The sequence below is a fragment of the Lissotriton vulgaris genome, chromosome 8 (assembly GCF_964263255.1).
Source record: "Lissotriton vulgaris chromosome 8, aLisVul1.2, whole genome shotgun sequence".
Taxonomy (NCBI): Eukaryota; Metazoa; Chordata; class Amphibia; order Caudata; family Salamandridae; genus Lissotriton; species Lissotriton vulgaris.
In genome coordinates, this window is record NC_141696.1 from 1,157,585,075 (window position 1) to 1,157,609,519 (window position 24,445).

Genomic DNA, 24,445 nt, shown 5'->3' on the forward strand with positions numbered 1-24,445 from the left:
CTTGTCACGAGCGCCCAGACAAGCTGTACGCTCGTGACATGGCTCGTGAAAGCACATGAAAGCACATGTACAATCCCAACACTAGTAGGATGGTTTTGTATGCCGTGGTGGGAGGTTGAGGAAAGTTCCACCTTATTTTGCGGATTATAAACTGGGGTAGTTGTTGCACCTTTTTGTTTTTTTCATGTTATTGTAATTAGTAGTTTGTTGAAGGATTGTTGTAGAATTTGGCTTATAGGGGGAAGGTGTGTGGTATTGTGTTGGAATCCTCGGGGTGGATACGTGCGGGGTGTAGAATGTGTGGGTGCCAGAATGGGTGGAAGGAAGGCGGATTCCAAGAGGGCAGTTAGAGCTCTGAGGGACTGTTAAGGAGTCATTGTTTACCTGTGATACTTGTATTAAAGACTTTTGATGAATTTACTTACTGGCTGAACCCTCCTTCACATTAAAAAGCAGCCAAGCTGGTGTACAACATGGTTAAAACCACATTGGCAAAGCCAATTTCTGTTGCATAGGCAAGACCTATTTGTTTTGCCAATGCTTGTAATAAAATAGTTTTTCTACAGAAATGTAGCATAACTAAACTACATCAATATGCACCCTTCTAAAACCTTCAAATAAAATAGTGTCAAGTGCAATTTCATAATCAGTTACGACTATATTCCTTATAAAAATCATTTATATTCAAAAATAATTTTGTCATACGAAATTGCTTTTTTAGAAAAAATTGTAACACGATAAATACTTCCCAACTTCCGTTACTCGGGGGTGTTCATATAACGACCGTCGAAGTTCCACAATGTCCGAAAATAGCCGATCTGTAACGAAGAGGTCAGGATGTAAGTGTGAAACCTGGTAGTTTGACGGCTGACACTTCGTCAGTATTCGGTATTTTCCGCCGACGTGCTCGTTCCGCCCTCCTCCGCTTCCGTTCTCAGCCTGCTGTCAGCCTCACTGTCTCCCAACAGAACGAGGTCTTTATGTCTGCGGCAGTAGAGCGCATGCGCGCCCGCCATCTTGCTCGCCCCTCCTCCTAGCTGCCCGGCTGCCGGTGACCCAGCATCCCCGTGCCTGACCAGCAGCAGGAGAGAGCCCGGGAGCCGAACCTGAGGCACGGCAACATGCAGCTGCCGCCGCCCGGCCACCAGTGATGGACCTGCTCTGCTGTGCCTCCCCGTCGCGCCTGAACATCTCCCCCAGCCGGACCTCGGCTCTTCCCCTGTGCCCCGGCCGTCCGCAGCCTACTGCGGCCTCTTAGAGCAGGGGCGACCCGCCCTCTCCGGGACACAATGCAGCAGCAGCCCGAGGCCCCACCTGAGGTGAGGAAGATGGCGCAGCCGGCGCCCGCAGTGCCCAGGAGGGGCAGCGCCGCGGGAGCCGCCTCGGGTGGCCAGCTGAGCTTGGACGAGCCGCTGCTGGGCCCGCAACCCCCGCAGAGCCTGGGCCTGCAGCCCCCACTTCAGACCACTGGGCCCAAAAAGAAGAGCGGCTTCCAGATCACCAGTGTGACCCCGGCGCAGGCCTCGGCCAGCCTGAGCTCTAACAACAGCATCGCCGAGGACACTGAAAGCTACGACGACCTGGACGAGTCACACACCGAAGAGCTGTCCTCCTCTGAGATCCTGGACGCCTCCCTCTCCCGGGCCACGGACCTTGGTGCGCCGGGCCGCAGCTCATCAGAGGAGACCCTCAGCAACCTGCAGGAGGCCGACACACCCGGGGCGCTGTCCCCCAACCAGCCGCGCCTGCCCGGCCTGCCCCCTCCTCAGCCTCATCCGCTGCTCATCAATGGCATTGCCGGGCCGCTGCACCCAGAGCCCCTGCAGCCTCCTGCCGCTGGACTGTCCGGGGGCATGGCTGGAGTGAACGTTAACATGATGAACAACCTACCTGGAGCTGTGCACGTAGCCCCCCATCCGGCCTCCGGGGGCTCCATCGCACAGGTGGCGCAGGCGGTGGCAGCCGCCGCGCTGGGCTCGGCCGTGGGGCAGCAGCCGCAGACTCAGCCCCCTCCCCCTGCAGCTGCCGCCACGGCGGCGGCCACATCACGGTTCCGGGTGGTGAAGCTGGACTCTAGCTCTGAGCCCTTCCGCAAGGGCCGCTGGACTTGCACCGAGTACTACGAGCGGGAGCAGCCTGTGGAGGCCCCTCACAGGGTGGTGGAAAGTGTGAGGCAGACGGCCGAGGAGAGGGACAGCACCAGCGAGAGCTCGGCCAGCAGCACTCTGAGCCACTACACGGAGAGCGCTGGCAGTGGTGAAGGCCCCGGCATGCAGCAGGGGTACTCGGAGCCCGGGGCTCAGAGTGCCACCTTGCCAGCACAATCGCACCCGCCTGAAGGCGGCTATGGACAGCAAAAGCAGGGCTACCAACCTCCATTGAACCCTTCGGCTGGTCATAGTATGGGGGCCGTGCCTTCAGTGCACCAACAGCCCCCCTATTCACAGCCTGTGCAGACTCTACCCCAGCAGCTCCACTATGCAGCCCAGCAGCAGATTCCCTCCTCCCTCATCCCTCAGAGCCATGCCATGTCGGCTGCTCAGACTACTGTTACAGGGAGCGTGGCCGATTACTTGCAGCACCCCCATAAGCTTCAGACCTCGGTAGCGTCAGGACAGCCCGGGCACAATCTGTCGGCACACATGCAATCCACAGCTGCACAAGCACAATCCACAGCCTCTGCTATGACTGCTGCACATGCACCCACGATGATGCCCACGTCAGTGGCTAGCAGTCAGAGTGTGGCCCAGCAAATAAATCTTCCCCCCGCAACGCCTGTCAGTCACAGTGTGGGTCAATCCTTAAATCTGCCCACTGTGTCGCAGTCCAGTCATAATGTGGCAGTGGGTCAGCACTTGAATCTGCCCTCCACGGCGCAGCAAGCACCAACAGCTATTAACCAAGGAATGCCCTCCGTTATGCAGCAGAGTGCCCCCACTCTGGCTACACCTCTCCTGCAGCCGCTTCAGCCCCAGGGGTTGCCTATGGGCCCGCAGGGTCTTCCTCAGCAACTAGTCATGTCAGCGCAGAACGCCCCCGTTTCCGCAAAACCCCAGGCTCAAGGATTGGAACCCGTGCTTCAAGGAATGAGTAATCAGCAGATCCCGGCCGTCAGCCCAATTCCCCCTGCCTCAGCCGCTGTTAGCCAGATCAACTTGACAGCTTCTGCTGGTATGGGCCCCGCACCTGTCATGTCCCAGCCCCCCACTGCACACAACGGGGCTCAGGGTGTTGCTCACCATCCTGCCAGTGTACCGGTGTCCCAGCACATGCCACACCAGATACCTCTAAGTTCTGCTCAGTTCTTTGCGCCATCGCTCATCCAGTCAGTGGCAAATCAGATCGCAGATGCTAGGCGTCTCATGGAGCACTCGGTGGCCGGGTTGCCGCAGTCAATCATCGCCGAAGGCATTTCAGGAATAGGCGGTTCATCTTCCTTGGAAGGGAGTGGTGGAAGTCTAGCGGGTCCTGGTCAGCTTCTTCCATTGAAGTCGTTACCTCTGGTCGATGGCGAGGATGACAGGTAAGGTCATGTGATGGCCTCTAGTGTACCCCCTTCCCTTTCATAATTTGGTTGTCTCGGTGATGGAGTGTCCTATGACTTCGAAAACACTCTCCAGTACTCTCCTTTTGTGCCTGCTGTTCTGTGCTTACAGTATTATGTGGAATTGTGCATCTTGCTATGCATCAGGGTTTAATTTTGTTTATCCGAACCCTAATGTAATACTACTATGTTTTAAAATAATAATACATCGGTGAACTTTGGACGGCACCTTTTGGATGGCCTTAACTCCATTTAAACTGCATTTAGAAACTGTGTCTCTTAAAGCACACGTTCCCGTAACAGCAAAGTACTCCTGTGTGTTTGTGATGAGACACAAACTTCCAGAAGTAAAGTGCAATTTGGGGTTCATGTATTAGATTGCATGTCACATTCATGTAATGTATTTCTGTAGCGCAAACTTCAGCACATGGGCACCAGGACACTTTCGAACAAAAAAAGGAATGTGTTCACAACTGCAGTAGACGGAGAACGTAATTTTGATATTCTCGAAGAAAGGTGAAGGCAAAGAAGAGTGGAGACCTGTCATAATTCTTGATGGTGAATGTTCCATGCTCACAAAACAGCTGAAGCTGTGGTTTGATTTGATATTATTGGTCTCTATTCACAAAGCCTATTCTATGAATAGGACTGTCTAATTCCTTGCTCGCGTGAGTTACCTCAAAATAGCCAGGCATGATTCATCAATCATTCTCTTTGAGTAGGTGTAGCATAGTCCAGGCTTATGTTTGACTTTATCATGATTTTTTAGGAGTAAGGCTTAGCCACAGTTTTTGTGGGTAGGCATATCTTACTTTGGAACTATTAACGAAAAATGACCTGTGAATCTGACCAAGAAAAAAGCTTTGTCAGTCAGGCCCATTTTCTCAGGTAGTTTCCAGAATAAAACTAGTAATGTCCTTCTTTTTGCAGGATCCGTTTGAGAAGTCGGGTGAATAAAGGTGGGTTGTTGCTAAACTACCCTATTCCCATGACACCATTTGATTGAGGCTGGCAGCGTTTAGGGTGCACTCAGGTTGGTGTTACCTGTGACAATTTCAGTGGGACCTTTAGCTCCAAGCAGAACTGAGCCTTGTTCGAGAGTGATGTGGTTTAGCAGATTTGGTAGTGGGCGACTTTGGATTTTATTGTGGTGTACGGTTGAAAAGTCACGTGGTCATTCAGGAGTTTTGTTGGGGACATTCTGAGATGAGAATTTCAACCCAGAGATGGGCACGTGATGATTCTTTGACGAAGAGAATGAACTCCGTCCTGATGGAATTGTCCTGATGGGGTCTATTTGAGCCCATTCATTCTTCGAGGATTTCCAGGTATTTCATGCAGGGTTAAGAATATCTGAGATGGTAGGGTACAGCTGCCTGTTTGCCCATGAGTGTTTTTTTTCTCCTAAACTTTTTTCTAGTTATTTAATTCTATCCAGGGTATTAATGAATGACATTTATGATTGAGTGTTCATGGGAAGGTATGATGATTTTTGTTTTTAATATCGACTACAAATAAGGATTTTCCCGTTTTGTCCACGCTTTGTATTCTAATCCAGTGTCCAAATAGTTCATGACTTTCTGCATGTTGAGCCATGTGCATTAAATTATCCTCAGCCTCGCATCATAAGTACAGAGATGGCTCGCTTTAGTTTCTAACTAAATATGATGGTGTAGACACTTCTCGTTTATGCACTGGAAACTTTTTTGAGACGAGGAATTCCTCTACTTGACAGACACACAAGTTAAGACTTGTAAAAGCCCTTAGAAATGACCTCCATGCTTCAGTCTCCGATAAGTCTGTTTTTATTTTTAACCCTTCTACTGCTTTATGTTTCAGTGAAAGCATGCATTCCATTACTTTATCAAGATTTTTTTTCTTTCATAAATATAACTGATATGGCCCTTCTTGATGGGTGGTATTAAAGTTTAAAAAAGAGATCTTCCCATGAGTACAATTTGAACTACGTTTATGTATTTCATTGTTTTTGAGTCGCATATATACCGGAGTCTGGCTAGGTATGTTGTGGTTCCTGTTCTGCAGTATCACTAGCAGAAAAAAACTGGTGTAGTTGTTTTTAAGAGGTTAACATTTTATCTCCAAATAAGTTACCTCCATGGTATAGAAAGCGATATTGTGTTTTTTGATAGTGCAGTGTTACTATCTTTAACATAACAACACTTCACATGGATTAGCATCTGGCAGTCCTCTCTTTTTTTTTTTACAAATTGCCCATTTACAGGGCTTGGAGAAAACGCGTTGCTTATACTCCCAAATGCATACCCACTAGAAACCGAACTGCAATTTGAGCTCCCACGAAAAAAGACATACTAGACCAGTGGTTCTAAACCTTTTGACTTTTGTGAACCCCCGTCCCCTAATCATTACTGGAATCCATGGACCTCCACTGAATCATTAATGTATACCAGAGCACGTCCACCCCCCTCTGAGCCATCACTGGAAACAGGTGACCCAGACAGTCTCAATTTCAATGATTTCAATCGCAAAACATGCACAAATAAAGATACTAACATTGATCAAGTAAAACACAGGTGATGAAAGATTTAATTAAATTCACAATCAAATATAAGAAATACAATTGTAAAGGAAATGTGGGAGCTTTTATAAGTTCAATTGAAGGCACTCATCGTGCATGCTATTTTCAGTTTCACATGAGGGAGTAGTGCAAATGCATCAATCTGAGGATATCAACTTAATTTTTGTCCTCCAATTGCAATTCCTTCACATTTGCAATTTGTCTTTATTCATATACAGGCTATTATGGGACTCCATGCTGGCTTCTAACCCACCTGGTAAATCTTTTTTGAATGTACAAGGTCTCTCCATCTGTGACCATTTCCATTAACCCTTTCGATGCTGATGACGAGCTCAGCTCGTCATCACCCACGGGTGTCGTGTGCTGATGACGAGCTGAGCTCGTCATGGTGCCACTAAAATGGCATTTTCCAGCACAGGGGGGGGGGAAACGCCCAGCAGCCATGTGGTTAAACTTTGACTTGAAGAGCTTGCTACCTCCCTTTGTGCTGCTTTGATATCCTGCTTAGGGAGTCGTAGGCTGTACCCCAGACCCCGGTAGTAAGAAAGGATGTGCTAGTCATTGCAAAGTGCACTGCCTACTGGCTTGGATACTGTGTTGAATAGGTTAGTTTGACAAAGATTCTTTAGCTTCCCTATGGCATCTGTGGTTGAGCAGTCAAAGCGATCACTGTACTGAAAATGGATCCTGGCTAAAGTATTGCCCACAAAGTCGAGCATGATCATAATGTAAGGTTATTTGAAACAGCAAATCTTTTTATGCACAAATTAAGGTTCTAAAAAAACAGAAGTACTGGGAAGAGAACCAGAAATCTTAGGCTGTAAAAGATTCCAATGTTCTTATTCCAAACTGATCATTTAAAGGTAGCGAGGCATTTATCGTGCCTGTGCAAAACAATGCTACAAATGTTAACACTTTGGCTGCCAATGTTGAGTCATCAACAGGATCTTGAATCCTATGTTCTTGCTGCTAAAACATTGCCTTTGTTATCCTGAAGCCAGTTACATTTAGATGCTTATGCCTCTAGAGACTGTTGGTGTTTTTTAAGTTTTGGACTCCCTTTGCTCTATGACTGAGGAGAGATTACTGTTGGAAAAGTAAGTTAGGGAGCAGGTTGCATACACCGCTTCTAGAAAGCAGATGGTACCTGAGACTTTTCACTTAGTGTCCTGTCCACCATATGTTGTGTAGTAGGCTTCCTGAATTTTAATTGCAATTCCAAGTCGTTTTCAGCCCCTGGATACAGCAGCCCATGCTAGTGAACTGCCACCAACCGGGTGATCTCCAAACTGCTTGCTAGGTGTGTGGTTATAGTAAGAAAACCTCAAAGCACAACTTCACCACCAACAGTGTCTCACGGCGCTACAAGATGATTTCCGAAAAAGTGCAGAGCATGAAACCATTGCTATCATTGAGGGTTTGGATAGGCTTGCATAAACATGTACATTTTGAGTTCCTTAGAGTGGGTACATGCCACAGACTTGCACAAGCTTAAAAAGTTTGCCCGCCCCACCTACTTTAGGGGATTCACAGCATTGCCTGGAAGGGAGTTCTAAACTGCCTTGCAGGTTAATAGTCTGGAAATGGTTATGATAAAACTCGGGCCTCACTACGGAGCTCCCTGTTTATCACAAAGCCTAGGCCTTCTGTAGGGCATATTGTAAATTGTCTCACACTTTAGAGATCAAGTGCAGAGGATACTTTTGAATTGGAGAAAAAGCAACAGGTACTGTTTTTGTTGGTCTGCATCTGTTTATTAACATGAAGCCTCCCAGGAAGAGGTTTCTGCTTAACCAGTACAATTTCCACAGAGCACAAGGTATGGAATTGGTGACAAACGATATTATGCAAAGAGACCACATGTTTACAAAGAGTCCTAAGTTATGTTTGCCAAGGAGGAAGGGTAAGAACCAAGACCTATGCAAGACTGAGCAATGTAAAGATTTAATACCCTGAAGATTGTGTTATTACAGAAGGTAAAGGAGAAAAAATACTATAGGTGCGCACATAATATTGGGAAATTGCATAATATTGAAGATCAGTGGAGGTGGCAGTCGGAAAACTATCATAAAGAAGTAGAAAGATTAGGTCTCCTAAAATACTGACCGAGATGCAGGGCACAGAAGTGGGGCTAAATTGGAGGACACCTTGGAGCAGTTGTCAATATTTTTAAAAGCTTACATACAGAGGGGGTGTGGCTTATCCACTGGAGCCCAAGAAAATCTATCATGCTCCAGTTGTCAGCTGCTGAAGTAATCACTTTGTTTGGTAATATAACCAAGTGGACATTTTGGAAAAATAGTGGTAATATTGTTAAATATCCAATATGTGATCAAAAGAAATCAAACTAGTTTTTTAATTGAAACACGGCTCATGTCACTACTTCTAGACACTTGAGAACTGAACATATAGGACACAAGTCACACAGGTATTTGCTCACCGAAGTGACACACAAGTGTTCTGTACATTTGTGTGTTAGTGAATCAGCTCACAAACGTTGGTGATGGGTAGTTGGTGGTGGGAACATCTGGAAAGGTCGGTGAATGCCCACAAAATTCCTAATTCCATGGTATTCGCAAATCTCGTGCAGATCGGGAGAGATTTGGAAGAGAGCAGTCAACAAACAAGTTTATGAAATCTCCTTTGACCTCAACCATAAAACCCTCTGTCGAAGCTCCATTTGGACCCATTAAACAACTCGTACATGGTAGAAAAAGCACAATTATATCTAAGTGAGGCCCTAACAACTCATGTCCGAAGCAAAATTCTATAAATGAGGCTGACCACGCTTGGGATAGCAGACTTAAACCCCGTATGGGCTCAAAGAGGGGAATCCATATCTTGTAGACTATGCACCTACAAGAGGGAATCTTAGTTGCACCTTCTCTGCTGCTGACCTTTTTTCGACATCGATCGCCGGCGACTGCTGAGACCGATCTGCCTCAGTCAGAGCACAAAATCATGCTCTGAAGCATCAGCTTTGTGTTTCTCAACCATCAACACAATGACCCTAGCGAGATTGGCGAAATTCGTTCACCAAATTAGGCTAGCCCTAAAAGCCAGTAACGAAAACATTTTAACACTTGGGAAGCCAATGGAAAAAGCAGCGGACGACAGCTGAAGTGATTTCGCTACGTAGTAGCATTGACAGTGCCCAACTGGTACGCCCCTCCAGGAATTAATCGTCCGCTGTTAAGACTAACTCCACGGCACACAAGGTTGGAAAAGGGCCATTCATATGGGACTGGGGCGTCGTACCCCCTCACCCTATTCTGTTTTTAATTCGCCTTTTTAATTAGCACAGTAGTACACAGTTTATCAAGCAAAGAAGTTTACAATTACTGTTTTCTGTACTCTCTCCTTTTACTGTAAAGATTTTAATTAATTGTACAGTTAATAAAAAATTCTAAATTCATTCACACAGGTATTTGCTCACCGAAGTGACACACAAGTGTTCTGTACATTTGTGTGTTAGTGAATCAGCTCACAAACGTTGGTGATGGGTAGTTGGTGGTGGGAACATCTGGAAAGGTCAGTGAATGCCCACAAAATTCCTAATTCCATGGTATTCGCAAATCTCGTGCAGATCGTTCCACACCTTGAAAACGATGGGAGATCTACTGTCAGTGGCAGGAATTAATTGGTAGGAAAGGCAATGGAACACCTAAAAATTGGTGCTGGTGTAGGAGAATTGGTTTCTTCACAGCAAAAACATACTTCTTAAAGTAAAGTTAGCGGGTGCAAATACACTGTAACATGAAATTTATCCTTCTGAAAATAGGCACTTCACACCTTTCTGTTAGTGGACATTTGTATGTAAGGACGCCTGAGAAACTGTAACAGCTGCAGCTCCCGAAGTGTACTCTGTGAATTCTTGTGAGTGCCAAGAACGTCATCGGTTTTCCTTCCATGTGGGTGTAAGTCTGTGGAAAAAACATGTTCCATTTTCTCTAAGAATTAGGCCCAAAAAGCACATTATTTAATTGCCGGAAGATTCTTTTATATAGTTGAGGATGTTGCGATGCCAGAGGCATGGCTTGTAGCATTCCAAAAGGCCATGAGCGAAGTATCTACCACCTAGTTTTAGCTCACCTTTGCCACTATTAGTCCTAGTCTAAATAGCATTATCTAGGCATTTAACGTCTAGTTAAATCGAAAACTACCCATAAATGGATTTTTGAGCTATACCTGAAGGGAATAAGAATTGTAGACTAAGGGGAAGGTGGACAACACTCGATCATCTCAGTCACTGTGATTTTGGTCTGAATGCCATAACATATGAGCCTTATCAAACCTTGTTAATAATGACGTTATTTGCTTTTGGCATTGACAACGGTCCAGTTTTAGTGCGGGTCAACAGACTTTCAAACTTTAGTATATAAGTGGAGAAGACATAATGATAATCTGATTGCGATATTTTGATTTCTACTGAGGACAAAGGTTGTACCCCTGTTGCGGTGATGTGCCCATGATTCAAAATGTTTGAGGCAAACAATCTAAAACCATATTGCATGTAGAGAATTGCCGTCATTTTTATTTTGTCAAAAAGTGAGCGAAAAGAACTTTTAATAATGGGCAAGTCAGGAATCATTGTGGATCCACAAGAATAGATGACTAAACTGTATTTTTCCTTTGTTGCATCTTCTCTTCAACTGGTTTAGTGATAAATATAGCCTTTGGTGCTGGGTGAATTGTTTTGTATTTCATAGACTGATAACATCTGTGAGTCTGTATGCCCTAGTGGAAGATAATGCTGGGACTTATGAGGAACATTTTCACTCATTATTTAAAGTCGCAGAGAAGATTAATCTGGGAGGGGATTTACATTTTTTACAGAACCCTAGAATAGATTCCTCAGTAATACTGAAAAAGCAGTTTGAGCCTTAAGTTGCGAAGGTTTTACAAAATTATCAAAAAACCCTTGCACTGATTGATCCTTGGACATAGGCTTTTCCATCAAAAATGGAACATACATGTTACTCTGGACTATTCTATAGTTCTTCTTGTATTGATTCTTTATTAAAAACATTTTTTACTTTCAAAAGCCCTGTTTTTTTAAGGGTCATTTGACGCTCCCTAACGTTTTTTCAGATCATGCAATGCGTACCCTGGAGGTATTGGTTGAGAAAGATGCTCTGCGAATCAGGAGATTGGGTTTTTAATAAACAGTAGTTACAGGAGGAAGGATGGGTCCGGATATGCAAAGAGGAGCTGAAGGAATTGTTGTGGTATGCGCTAAAAGTGTAAATAAGGGAACTTGTGATAGTGAAGGATGCAGCAAATACTAGACGTGGTAGACAACAAAAGCAGATTTGGGAAAATACTGTTCAGGATAGACGAGATAGATTTCTATGGCATCCATCGATGGTAAATAGGAAAGCACTGGACAAGGCCAAACAAGCAATAAGTGATTTGTATTATGGTAAGTGTGGTGCATTTAATTGTGCTCATATGGAGAAGGTTTATGAAGAGAGCAATTTTACAGGGTGATTTTTAGCCTGGCAGGCACTAGGACTAGCCGCAAGAAACATGAATCCTGCTTTGAAGTGCCCAGTTCTGGGTAGGCGCAAGGTACAGGGGAAATTTCGTGAAATTATGCTCCAATCTTAGTGAGAGATTAATAGTCTGAATCAAGTGGTTGATAAGGATGCGCTAAGGACTTTTTAGCGAGGCTAAATATCTACTGTATCCGAGGAAGACGTGGAAAATATTGTCTATCCTTTTTCTAAGAGGAGCTAGTTGAGGTGTTTAAAAGCCTCTCAAACTGTAAGTGCTGTCGATTACCTCTTATTGGTAGCCAATGCATGGTTGGAGGGCGTTCCTATACTGGCTTTATTTAGTATGAGGACTGTAGTTAGCTTTTTAAAAAATTGAAAGTATGGTGAAGAGCCAAACTATCATTGTCCAATTACATTGCTGAATTCAAATTCTTAAACAATTATGAAACTATTGAATAATAGATTCAATTTAATAGTGGCAAAATTGATTCATCAGAACCAGATTGGCTTTATTGCTGGACTTCAGCTAGGCGCAAATACACATTATTTAGCTGAAGCGGTGGACTACTTTTCAGTTAATAATACATCGGCCATAGTTCTTCTATTAGATGCAGAAATGGCATTTGACCTCGATCTGGGAAATGCTTTTTTTTTTAGCCAAGTTTGGGGTTCCTTCCCAGCATATATAAGATGTATCAGAAAGCTTAAACCAATATCATAATAAATGCTATAGCCGAAGGTAGATTACATGTTCATCGTGGCACCTGGCAGGGGTGACTCTTAACACTGGTTCTGTTTGCTTTTTTATTAAGCCATTGGCGATTACGATTATGGATAATGGAGATATTTATCCTCCCATTGCACAGAAGAAGAGAAAATTATACGCTGATAACATGCTGATTCATGACGCTAAGAGATGCTTGCAGGGGAAAGAAAGTTTTTGAGACTTTTTCGTTATATGAGGAGCTGCGGGGTTATAAAATGAACAAAAAGAAAACCGTAATTCTATGCAGCTGCAATTCAGATAGATTGATCTCAGATATAGTGTCTTGTGAAAATGATTAGCTGAATAGGTATTTGGGCTTTAGATACTCTATAAAGATTGAGGATTTCTAGGATGTCAATTTTGCCCTTTTTATTTAAAAAAATTCAAGCTATGTTTGCACAGAGGCACTCGCTTCCTCTAACCATTTTAGGGAGGGTTCTTTTTTTCAGCGACTACGTGTCTTTTAACAGCATTTTTTTTAAAGAAGTCTATATTTACATCATTCATTTGTCAGAATAAGACTGCCAGATTAGTGCTAGGCACTTTATATAAAGAATAAGAGAATGGTGGTTTGGCACTTTACTTTTTAAAGTATTATTATTTTGCAAAGTATATATCCAGGTTTAATGTGAAACTTAGATTAGGCAATATTTTGAAGAACATTTTCTTACAGTTGATTCTTAATGAATATGATATTTGTTATGTGCTAAAATGAACAAAATCCCCTAAAAAGGTTGCAACAAAAGTCTGAGATGTTTTTTTTTTTTTTAGGAAGCGTAAGGATCTTTATAGGAGATACGCTCTCATATTAATGCTGTTACACTTTTGTTAGAATTAGTAGGGGATTCCGGTGCTAAGTTGGATGACGATATAGTGCAAAAACGATAGAGAGTTGGTTTCAGGAAGGTAGCTGATATTTTGACTGGAGAAAGGTAGAATAGTCTGCTGGAAATTTGTGAACTAGTTTAAGGAGATTTTTTGCACCTTTTGAATTTTAGTCAATATATATATATAACAATTTAGAGAGTGGGCAGATATGGGGCAGTCAAAAAGTGTTCAGCATATTAATGGAAAAGCCTGACCGAAAGAGGCCTGGAGAATGGAAAAGATTGCTTGCCTCCACGAAGGGCGACTATCTCTGGCAATAGGCAACTGATAAATGGGAGCAGTATGAAGGGCTGGAATTAACTAAAAAGATGTAGGATGTTATTAATATATTGCATTATAAGATCTTGAGAGGAGCCATTTGGCACAGATAGTTATTTTTGTAGTAAGTGACTTCTCTATAGACCCCACACTTTTTAGCCCAGGTTAACCCCAGGTGGTCATGTCGTCATTTTCAATGTAATTCAAGAGCTGTCACAAATTGGGCTGTCACAAATTGGTCTCATGTCATATGTTTTTTTGTTCCTATTCAAGAATTCTGAAAAGAAATATGTGAGTACCTGGTGAGGGCATGGCAGATCAAGTTAGCTCCTAGTCTATGGTGGATAGTTTTTAGATGTGATCCGACCATTCGATTAGCTCCCAAATTAATAAAATTATTATATGTTTCAATGACCGAGGTTAGATACTTATGTCTAAAATAACTATAGCGCATTCGCCAGATTGCAAGGGTCTCCTCGCCTAAATACCCTCCAACGGAGTGGACCTTCCTAGCACTTCTTCCCAACCCCCACCCCTTCTTTCTCTTCTTCTATCAATACCCCCTGGATGTCAGCACAGGCGCCACTCTACTCTGACGACAATATAAAGAAAATATATTTGGGACCCTCTCTTCTTTCTGAAACACCAGATGCTCCCACTCTCACTAATTCCACCCTTCAAGAACTTCTTGAAAAATTAAAGAAAAAACAAGTCCGCTTACAACTCATGATTCTCATGCTTACAGACTACTTAAAGGCTTACGTTATCCCTGTAGGCTTGCAACATCCCGGGAATTTTCACCGACAACCCCAAATATATAACAAATTTTAGTTATATTGGCACAACTTGTTCCAACATTGGCTTGTTTTGGGAATTGACATTGCCACAGAAACTCTGAAATCCCTAGAAACTGAGATTCTTGACATTGAGAAACAGTTACAAGACTCTAATACCACAGCAGAAAGCAAGAAATTATTGGAACAAGTGGAAAAACCATTGCTGACTTCCACAGATTAGAACAAAATAAGAAGTCTAATAAAATTAAGAAAGACATTAAGGCTTATAACGTAGAGCACATATATCCATTTTACAGAAAGATTTTTACAATAACAGATCTTACTCTAACCCTCAAAATTCCAGACCCTGGGGACGCTTTAACAGGCGCCAGAACCTAGTCTGCTTTTCTGACACTTCTGCCGACTCCTCAGACGCATCTGACGCTGGAGAGGGCCAAAACACCTCCAACAGGGGAGGAAACAACAGTGGAAATTTTTTATGCAGAGGCTAACAAGACACGACGAGGTCGAGGGAAGATGACACAACGTTGGTGTAACCAACTGGGCGAACGCCAAACGCGCCAAAAATTCTATCATTGGTAAATACCCATAATACCACCATGACATCCTATGAAATCTTCCCTATCTTAAACTTATCCAAACATAAATTGGCAGACCCTGAACTCTCACTTCTTAAGAAGGGGCTGTCATTTGTACCCACCATCCCACCCAATTTTTGGGAATTACAGACAGAATTACTCAGTTTTTCAGACTGATCCGCCTGCAAGCATTCTTACAACTTAACCCCACACCGAGTAACACTGCCAATACCCAATTTCGGCCACCCTCCACATTTCCCCTACATCTGGTATGATTCCGGCAGAGATTCTTACCTTTGAGAAAATGGTACTCCGGGATCTAGTCAATCTGGCACACACAAGGGGTTTTATCTCTTACAACCTATCTATTGAAGAAAAACAGCCAATTGGATCATTCAAAACAACGATTCCCTTACTATTAAGAGTGCAGATAATGGTGGTGGTATAGTTTTACAAAAGATGTCTATAAGGAAGAAATCTTACGCCAACTTGCTAATACATAACATTATCAGAGGCTCCCTTCAAACCCCACCAAAGAACTACAGGGCATGAGAACTAAAATTACCACAGATGCTTTAAATGAGGGCTTTCTTAGCAAAAAGGAATTTACTTTCCTAAATGTCAAATCTCCACGCACTCCAGTGATATACACTCTGCCTAAAGTCCACAAAATCCCTACCAACCCCCCCGGCCGACTGATAGTGTCAGCTTGTTGATCCATTTTGGAGCCTTTGGGCTCGTACGTTGATTTTTTTATCAAAGATTTTGTACCCACAACCGCATGCTATGTGAGAGACAGCAAGGCGATGATAAATCTTATCGAACATCACCCCTACAATCCTGATACTGACTCACTGTGTACCATGGATGTTGAGCCCCTATATACTAACATTCCCCAGACTACAGCGTTACTGGTCATCCAAAGAATATTTGATTCATGGCCACGCCCCCATGCTGTCCCCACACTCTTCATTCTCCAACTGCTTGAACTTTGTCTTACACAATTTTTTTTTGCTTTTGACAATCACTTTTATCAGCAGATCAAAGGTACCTCTATGGGCGCGATTTTTGCCCCCAACCTGGCCATTTTGAAACATATTCCATTGTGACTACCTGTAATCCCTTTTTCTCTCGCATTATTCTGTGGCGCAGATATATAGACGACATTTTTGTAATCTGACAACACAACACTGACTGTCTGCACCAGTTTCTACACTGGTTAAACAATAACTGCTCATGCCTCACGTTTACCATCACTGTTGACAAGCTAGCCATTGCTTTCCTAGATCTCACCATTTTTCACTCCGAGGGTGAATTACTTACTCGCCTTTACAGGAAAACCACCGATCGTAACACGCTACTCAGTTATTCAAGCAACCACCCTAGGGCTCTAAGGGGCTCGCTTCCTTATTCACAATTTTTAAGAATAAGGCGTAATTGTTCTACCAAAGAGGACTATTTTAGAGAGGCAAACATTCTTGCACTAAACTAAAAGATCGAGGTTAACCCAAAAAATAGTCAGGAATGCATTCAAAAGAACCTTGTATTGCCCGATAGAAATCATTGTAAGTCCCACCCCCAAAAAAGAGACAGACAGGATTGCATGTGTCACTACATTCTAACCAATCTCTAATAACATACGGAAAACCATACTCCAACATTGGCCAATAATAAATGTAGGTAGCCTCAACATCGAACGACCAGTATTTGCTTTCCGTAAAAGTCGGAATCTCAAAGATCATTTAGTAAGGGCAGCCCTTCCCAACCCCAGTCCTTCAACAACACTTGATTCCCTATGGGGACTGTCTCCTGTGATTGGTCATTCCAAGTGCGGTTGTTGCAATGTGTGAGAATTTACTATGGAAGGCAGATCCTTCACTTTCAATAACGTTACTGTAAATTGCCGCACCTTTTCAAACTGCAATACCTGCAATGTGGTATATTTGATTCAATGTTTAAAACTGTACATCGGGCAGACAACACAGAAAATAAAAACAAGGATCTGCCAGCACCGGAGCAGGATCAGGTTGAAGACATTGAATTGCACCCTTGGTAGAACATTTCACAATAGCAAATCAGATGATATCCGGTGGACAATTCTCAAAGTACTTAAACTCCCGCAAAGAGGCGGCAACATGGCCAAAGAGGAACTTAAGTCAATAATTCTCTTCGACACCATCAGGAGCAGGCTGAATAGAAATGAGGACTGGACAACGTTATTATAAATTCCTCCTAACAAAGACTTTTGACCTATACTAACTGAACAATTCTGTATACAGTCCATACTTCTCAAAACTGTTTTCCCAAAAATGTACTAAATATGTTTATTCTCCTGGAATCTGTACAGTAATTGCGAGTGACCGCTTCTCAAGTTATGTGATGAACCCAGTATACAGTAATTGATTGTCTGTGACCTCATTTTACTACACATCATAACTGCTTAACCCTAGATTTCCCCTGTCTGGTGATTAATGAACATGGTGACTAATGTACGTAACGTCGCTTGCAGTATAAGACATTTCATGTTGCAAATTGTAGTGATCATTCTCATCCCAAAATGTCATTTCATATTATGTTTTTAATATTGTTCACTCGATGAAGACTTTTCTAAGGTCACTTAGATTCACATAAGTTTTTCCATGCTTTTCTAAAATTCTGTCTTGTTCCGGCGGCTATCCAATAATTATGACAATCGCGCTAATACTGGTGCAATATACATGATATTAGTTCTCACTAGCCAATTCCATTGTTCCCCCTTCCCATACCATTTATCCATCACACTGCCGAAAACCTTTCTATACACGAGCACGCAGATTCACGGAAGTCTTTCCTCACTCTCCAGTGTGCACTCACCCAAAATGGCGGCCAGGCCATTGTCTCTTTCTATGGCGAGACACATAGAACACCCAGTTCCTGCCATCGAGCCTTGGAACTACAGGTGTATTTCCGCTAACTATCACTAAGGTAAGCGAGGCACCATTGGCCTCCTTGTCCGCAACCCACGTATGATGGCCCCTTGCCCCTTCTCTAACTCTCCCCTCACCCCACAGCCCTTCGCAGCCAAGTGCTGACTCCTGCACTCGCTCCTCACACCCGGATCTCCGAGGTAGAAGCTGACTCCCGGCTCGTCTGATTCATTCAGATCCTAGGTTGCTTCACGGAACCCCCTCTTTGAAATAGCGCCAGGTAACTATAACGATCAGCACAGTCGGTTTCGCTTGGTCACGGAGCCTGCCCCAGGTTGACCCAGTTTTTCTCCTTAATTTCAGTGCTGACAACCCGTCGTCCTACCACATTTGCTTCTGGACACCGTCCTGCTGTCCTACGAGGTTTGCCCATTTCATAGTTCACGGTTTTGACCAACTCTGCTGTTACCTTGCCTAGCACACTTGGGCACATAATTTAGCACCACAATGATCTCTACTGCTTTTCATGTTACTGTTGCCCCCGTATGTGATACCCGCATGTGATTCGGCACAAGTTTTTATTGCACCGCGCGCTCCGGTACTAGAGATCTACACACCACCGCGTGTTTTTACATAATTGTTGCAAATTTCACCTGGAAAATTGCACAGCTATCCGGTGCTTGAATTGTTTTCTCCGCCTATTTTTCCTTTCTTATCTTTCTAAACACTCCTGCAATTATAACACAAGGCCATAAACCGTTGTTTTAAAGCACATTACCGCTGTTTTCTTAGTTGAATATCTTAGGTTGTGGTAATTGCATGGCCTTGCTGACATGTTGAAAGTATATTTGTTAACATTTCCTGACTGGTTCCCTTGTTTTTCTCCCTCTTTCTTACCCCAACAGGCATTGTGGTTATTGCCAGGCATTTCATTGTTTTAGTCCTGATGATGATCCCTGTATTCAATGAGCTTGGGCTCGAAACATCGTCGACAGACTAAATAGTGCCACTGTTTTTCCAACGTGTATGAATAATGCGGTCACTGTTGTGGTTAGCTTGCTTTATTCCATGATCAGCTCAAGCTACCAAAGCACCAGTTTTGCCTGAAATCCTTCATGTTTTGTGTTTGTTTGCTCGTTCCCTATCTGCCATATCGGGTGCAGGATTGTGTTCCGCTGTATTGTCGCTTCTCATTTTTGCTATTTTGATTACATTGCACATTAAAAATTCCCCGTCTGGCTGGACATCGAATGTTTATAGCACCCATCAAGGTCTATACTTATTTTTTTCCTTGTACTCTCTTTCTAAGGACCAATTTTCTATAAAATTGACACCCGGGGTCCTTAGTTACTCATCGGTTCCTCTTGTCTGTCTAAAATAACCCCTGTTGATCCCTTCACTTTGTGGCAGGCTCCTGGAAGTGCCTGCCACGGGGTGCAGGGATGAACCGCATCTCCCATTTTACTATGGGAGCATGCATTACGGCCGGAATGCATGCACCCGTAGTATAATATAGGAATGCAACTTTGGACAGTGTTTGGCCGCATCCTAATGGGGCGGTCGGGACCACTGACCGGGTTTCGGTCGGACCGATGACCGATGCGGTGTCGGGCAGCAGTGATTCCTCCCGACATCGTAATGAGCCCCACAATGTGAGGTCTATGATATACAGAGATACATCTTTTTTTAAGACCGTGTAGAGTAGTGATTTTTGGTAAAAGACTGCCTGTGGGCAGTTTAATGTGAAGCTTGGTCATTTAGTACCCTGTTCCCTGGAACTCGAGGGGTCTTCTCTCTTACCTTGACCCAGTTAATGTGAAGCCAAGGGTTTTTGTGCAGCAATACCGGAAAATGTTGTTGCCTTTTGAATGACACCCCATTTAGACCATTTAACCCGCAAGCGCTTCCAGTTTACTCTTATCAAAAGCAGAGGAGCAATCTACATATCATAAGTATAATTTGAGTTTCCTTTTTAACGTATTACCACCATTAGCTTTAAATTGATGTCAATCATAGAGCAGCCAGATCTAAATCCAGATTGATTTAGTGAAAGTAGGTTGTTTTCCGTTAACCTGGTATGAAGCGCATCCAATAGATATTTACTTAATAGTTTTCCTTCAGAATCTAGAAGTGCTACGAGTGAGTAATTTTTAGTGTTTTCTTTTTCCCCTTTGTATAAATTTGATGTATATTTGCCCCATTCCATGAAGGAGGGGTTTGACCTGTTTGTTGAATTTTTTGAAATAGTTGTGGCGTTGGGGTCTCATTTGATAACATCAATAGGCATTCTATTTGGACCAGCTACCTTTGCGGATCTTGATTAAAAATTTTTTTTTATGAGCAAAATGTTCTTGGCTTGTGTGATTTTTAAGTAAGGAATTACTATATTCAGCAAGGTCAGTTGTGATTGTACTATTCAAGTAAAAGTATGCCATTTCACATTGTATGAAATGTAATCCTGATGGGTTAGAGAATCTTTTTCGGCCCCCGCCCCTGTGAGACATGGCACAGCTGGTGGCTGCAGAACCTGGCCCCCCCGCCCTCCCCACACCCCCCAGTTCTTCCATGACTATGGTTAAGAACCTCTGAGTCAGACTAGATGCTACGCTTTCTACGAAGTCCTAGATCCAATCTGTAGCTGGGACTTGTTTCGGGATCTTAAGAATGCAGCAGAACTTTTTGCCCCTGCTTTCTGTCCCTCACAGAAAAACCATTGTCCAAGCTTTGGCAGCCTCGCGTCTGGACTATGCCAACTCTTTGTACCTGGGACTTTCCAGTTACTTGCTCGCTTGCAGAGGATCCAAAATACAGCGGCTAGGGCTATCTTTCTGGCAGCCCCTAGGACTCCTGTATCTCCTCTTCTGTCATCTCTGCATTGGCTTCCTGTTCAGAAAATATTTCATTTTAAAGCTATGATTCTGGTTTTTAAGGCCTTTAATCAGATTGGAGCTCCTTACCTTAGACAAAGATTTCCCCATTACATTCCCCAAAGTACTCTGAGGTCCTTCACTCAACTCCTGATTCCTGTTCTAAAGTTTCATTTGCTCGGATCGGAGGTCGTTCTTTCCAGGTGGTTGCCTCCCGTCTATGGAACCGCCTTCCCCTGGACCTCAGACAGGTTCAGGATCTGCTCACCTTTAGGAAAAGGCTCAAGACATGGCTTTTCCAACTATAATCTGTCTTCTGATTACTGTCTATGTCGATCTTTTCTCTGTGATTATGTGTTTTTTTGCTCAGCGCCGAGGCACTCCTGGGAGTAGCTGTGTGCTTTGCGCTTCATAAATACCTAACTAACATAACATATGAGACCCAGTACGATGACCAATTATTGACCAAAATACTTTTGTATTGTTTCCTTTGATTGCTGCGTGCAATACGAATCAGGCAGCTTCTTGAGAGCTCCTACATATTTATTTTATTTTTCTCTTGTAACATTTTTTTTCATCTTAATCATAGAGTCCTAAGTGAAATTGCAATGAACGTGTTTGTTGCTGTAGGCTGTGGGATAGATTCATCCCCCAACAGGCTGGAAATCGGGTCATGCTGCACGCATTTTTCAGGGACCCTAGATTTAGTGGAACCAGGCATTTAAAAAACAAAACTTGAAGAACCCAAATTGAGATAACAGCATTGTTTCAGGGACTACAGCATATGCCATAACATTCCCCATGGAAATCTATTTAAATCAGTAAATATCACAGCTTATTCTGCTTCTGACTGTATTTCTCCCAGGGGAAAAGGCTGGTAGTCAGTCCCTTTTGCCAATTCACACTTTTTCTTAATGTTTCAAAAAAGTCACTACAGAGGAAAAATGTAATAATGCACAAGTTAATCTTTTTAAGTAGATGCCCACGTCTTTTCCTTCAAAGAATGGGTTTGAGCAGAGGCATTCCCCAATTTTTTTTTATTAGCATTTGTATTCTGAAGTGTGCGAAAAGCAGTTGGGGGGGGGGGGGGGAGGAGGATGGGTGGGGGTGGCACGAAATGTCATGTGTATAGTAAAATCTGATACCCCAAGTTTTATTCGGTAATCGGGAATAACATGTGCATTTTGGTGCTTCGGGCACGAAATTTAGCTTTTCCAGGTAAACACTGCGTTTTCACAGACCTTAGTTGCTGAAACGTATCATCAATAAAGTCTGCCCAACTTGGAGTTTTGACTCCAGAACAAACATGTGTTTATACAGGGCTGGGCATTTAAATAGCCAGTTGTGTTTCAAATCTTTATTTGTGCAGTTTTTTAAAACCATTGCAAAAAGTAAAAAAAAAAAAGGATGTGGTCGCCAGATTTGCGGCAGTTCATCCAGGATTTGTTAAAAACACAAACGAAATAGGAACTAAAATATTAAAATGCATGACATCAGTGGGAAAAGTGTTATACAGCTGAAGACTTCAATACACATAATGGCAATTTCAGAGCGCCATGCTGAACACAGATTGCTTTTGTCTGTGTAATCCTCCCTGTAAAAAATAAGTTTAAATAGAACCAATCTATGCTAATGCAGCATAGGCATTTGAATTAAAGACTACTCTCCCTTATGTTGCGGTAGCTAAAACTTTAGAAAAGAGTAAAAGTGAAAAAAGCTATCCGTGCAGAACGTTGGATGATCATCTCTCATCGGGGGCCAACTGGTAATCGGTAGCCAGTTTGTGCAACTTCGCAAAATGAACTTCAACAAAGCCAGTCCAACCTGCAGCAGCATCAACATTAGATTTTAAAACTTCCCACTCAGTCACAGCAACTGAAACTATGCAAGGGTATGGCTTGGAAGTGTAAGGGTATTTATCAGGACAGAAGGTTAGATGGTCTTCTCTTGTCATCCGGCCAATCCCCCCCCCCCCCGCCCCCCCCCCTCCCACACACACACACACACACACACACACACACACACACATTGGATAAGACTGCAATACTGCTATTTATTTATTTATTTATTTTGAAAGTTTTATATAGCGCGAACAAGATCTTTGCAGATATCAGAGCGCTTTACAAAGAAGGGGTACGAACAGGATATTAGCCAGTGTCAAGGGAAGGGCTTTCCCGGTGAACGTAGCTTCTTTGGAATACTTTGAACTTTGGCCCCAGACTGTTCGTTTCCCTCAAAGTCGAGGTTGTTCTGTTTTAATAACTGATCCACTGTAAAGAGGCAAATTATTATTTGGATTGTGACCAGTTGTGGTCAGACCCAACTCTTTTGCTTGCAAAAAATGAAGCAACAAAGTATCCTGGAGTATGGACATTTGCTGAAAATATAGCCTCTGAAATTGTTTCGGAAGTGGTCAAGTTTCTCCTCACCAATTATTTTTTATGCATGATAGTGTGTGTGGATGAGGAAAATACCAATCTACACTGTCTAGCTTCATCATCCCCCCGCTATTTAATCTAATCTCTCTAGGAAAAGTAAATAAACATTGAATATTCTAAATGCAGTTGTGTCTGTTGCCAGCTGGACGTAGAGAGCTGCTTCCTTTTTGTCGTTCCTAATACAGCAAATTAATGTATTCAGACAAACAAGGTATTCTTGAGAAATATATTACCTTTTGTTTGTCTTTTGTAGAGGTACAAATCGTACAGCCAAGTGTTTGTCACTATTTAAGATGCTACATTTATATTCGATAAAAACATATTTAATCTTGGCTTACCTTAATAGATAAGAATAATAACAATGTTATGTTCACTTGTTCCTTGCGGTCCAGCAAATCTGTCTTTTCATGAAAGATTCCTTTCGTCATCCAGCTCATTGCTGTACGTTCCCCCTTCTGTGTGTAAATGTTTCCTTGTTTTGTTACCTTTACTAGGTTAGACTCAGTAAAGCGGGTGTTGAACGGTACTAATGTGATCTTCAAGAAGCATAGGCAACATATGTTTTTAATTTGCATGTAAAGAAGCATTGATGGACAGAATGCTGGACAATGCAAACATTCACCCCCAGTAACCAGGATCTGGGTTAAATCCATCATTATTTTGCTCCCCACACCACCCCAGTTTGGACCCAGCCATATGCAAATCAGTCTTGACCCTCTTCCTTGTTGGAACAGTCCATCCCGAACTGCCAAGCCAGGTCCTCCTTGGACCGGAAACAAGCATCCTGGGACCGTTTTCAGGGCATCACCCTGGCTAGCTTGAATCCAGTGATGTAGTGAGCATGGGACCCACGTCTGGGCATACCCTACCCACGGCGACATATGAAAAGAAACACTTGATGGACGGAATGCTAGACAATGCAAACATTTACCCCCAGTCACAAGGATCTGGGTTGAATCTATCATTATTTTGCTCACCACACCATCTGTTTGGACACAATGGATCTCTGTACTGGGGTGGATGTATGACATTGTTCTGCATTCTGTCCATCAATTGTTCTTTTTAATTGCCATGTACCTGAAACGGGGGCGTGTTGTTTGGGCATTGTATTGAAATCCAGAATAGTGCTAGGATTTGAAGGAACGCTGAATTTTTTTGCCTGTATTAGGGCCCTTAATAATTACAAAGTGTCCTCCCAGCTAAGTAACTTCACAAAGCTACTAAAACCAGAATGTCTCCTGTTACCCGTAAGTTTATTTTTTCGTTATATAATATTCAGGTTGTATGTACATTTTATGTTCAGGTTTTTTTAAATTATCAGAATAGTTCATTAGCTGAGGATGTTGAC

At 43.1% G+C, this 24,445-nt stretch overlaps 1 protein-coding gene across 1 annotated transcript in view; it reads left to right on the forward strand.

Moving 5' to 3' along the window:
- The first annotated feature begins 973 nt into the window (after positions 1-973).
- TSC22D1 (TSC22 domain family member 1) overlaps positions 974-24,445 on the forward strand; it is a 334,929-nt gene continuing 311,457 nt past the window's right edge. Inside the window, exon 1 of the mRNA XM_086935017.1 lies at positions 974-3,523. Within this exon, the coding sequence (XP_086791143.1) occupies positions 1,290-3,523 (2,234 nt within the window). The 5' untranslated portion in view covers positions 974-1,289. The remainder of the gene's footprint in view (positions 3,524-24,445) is intronic.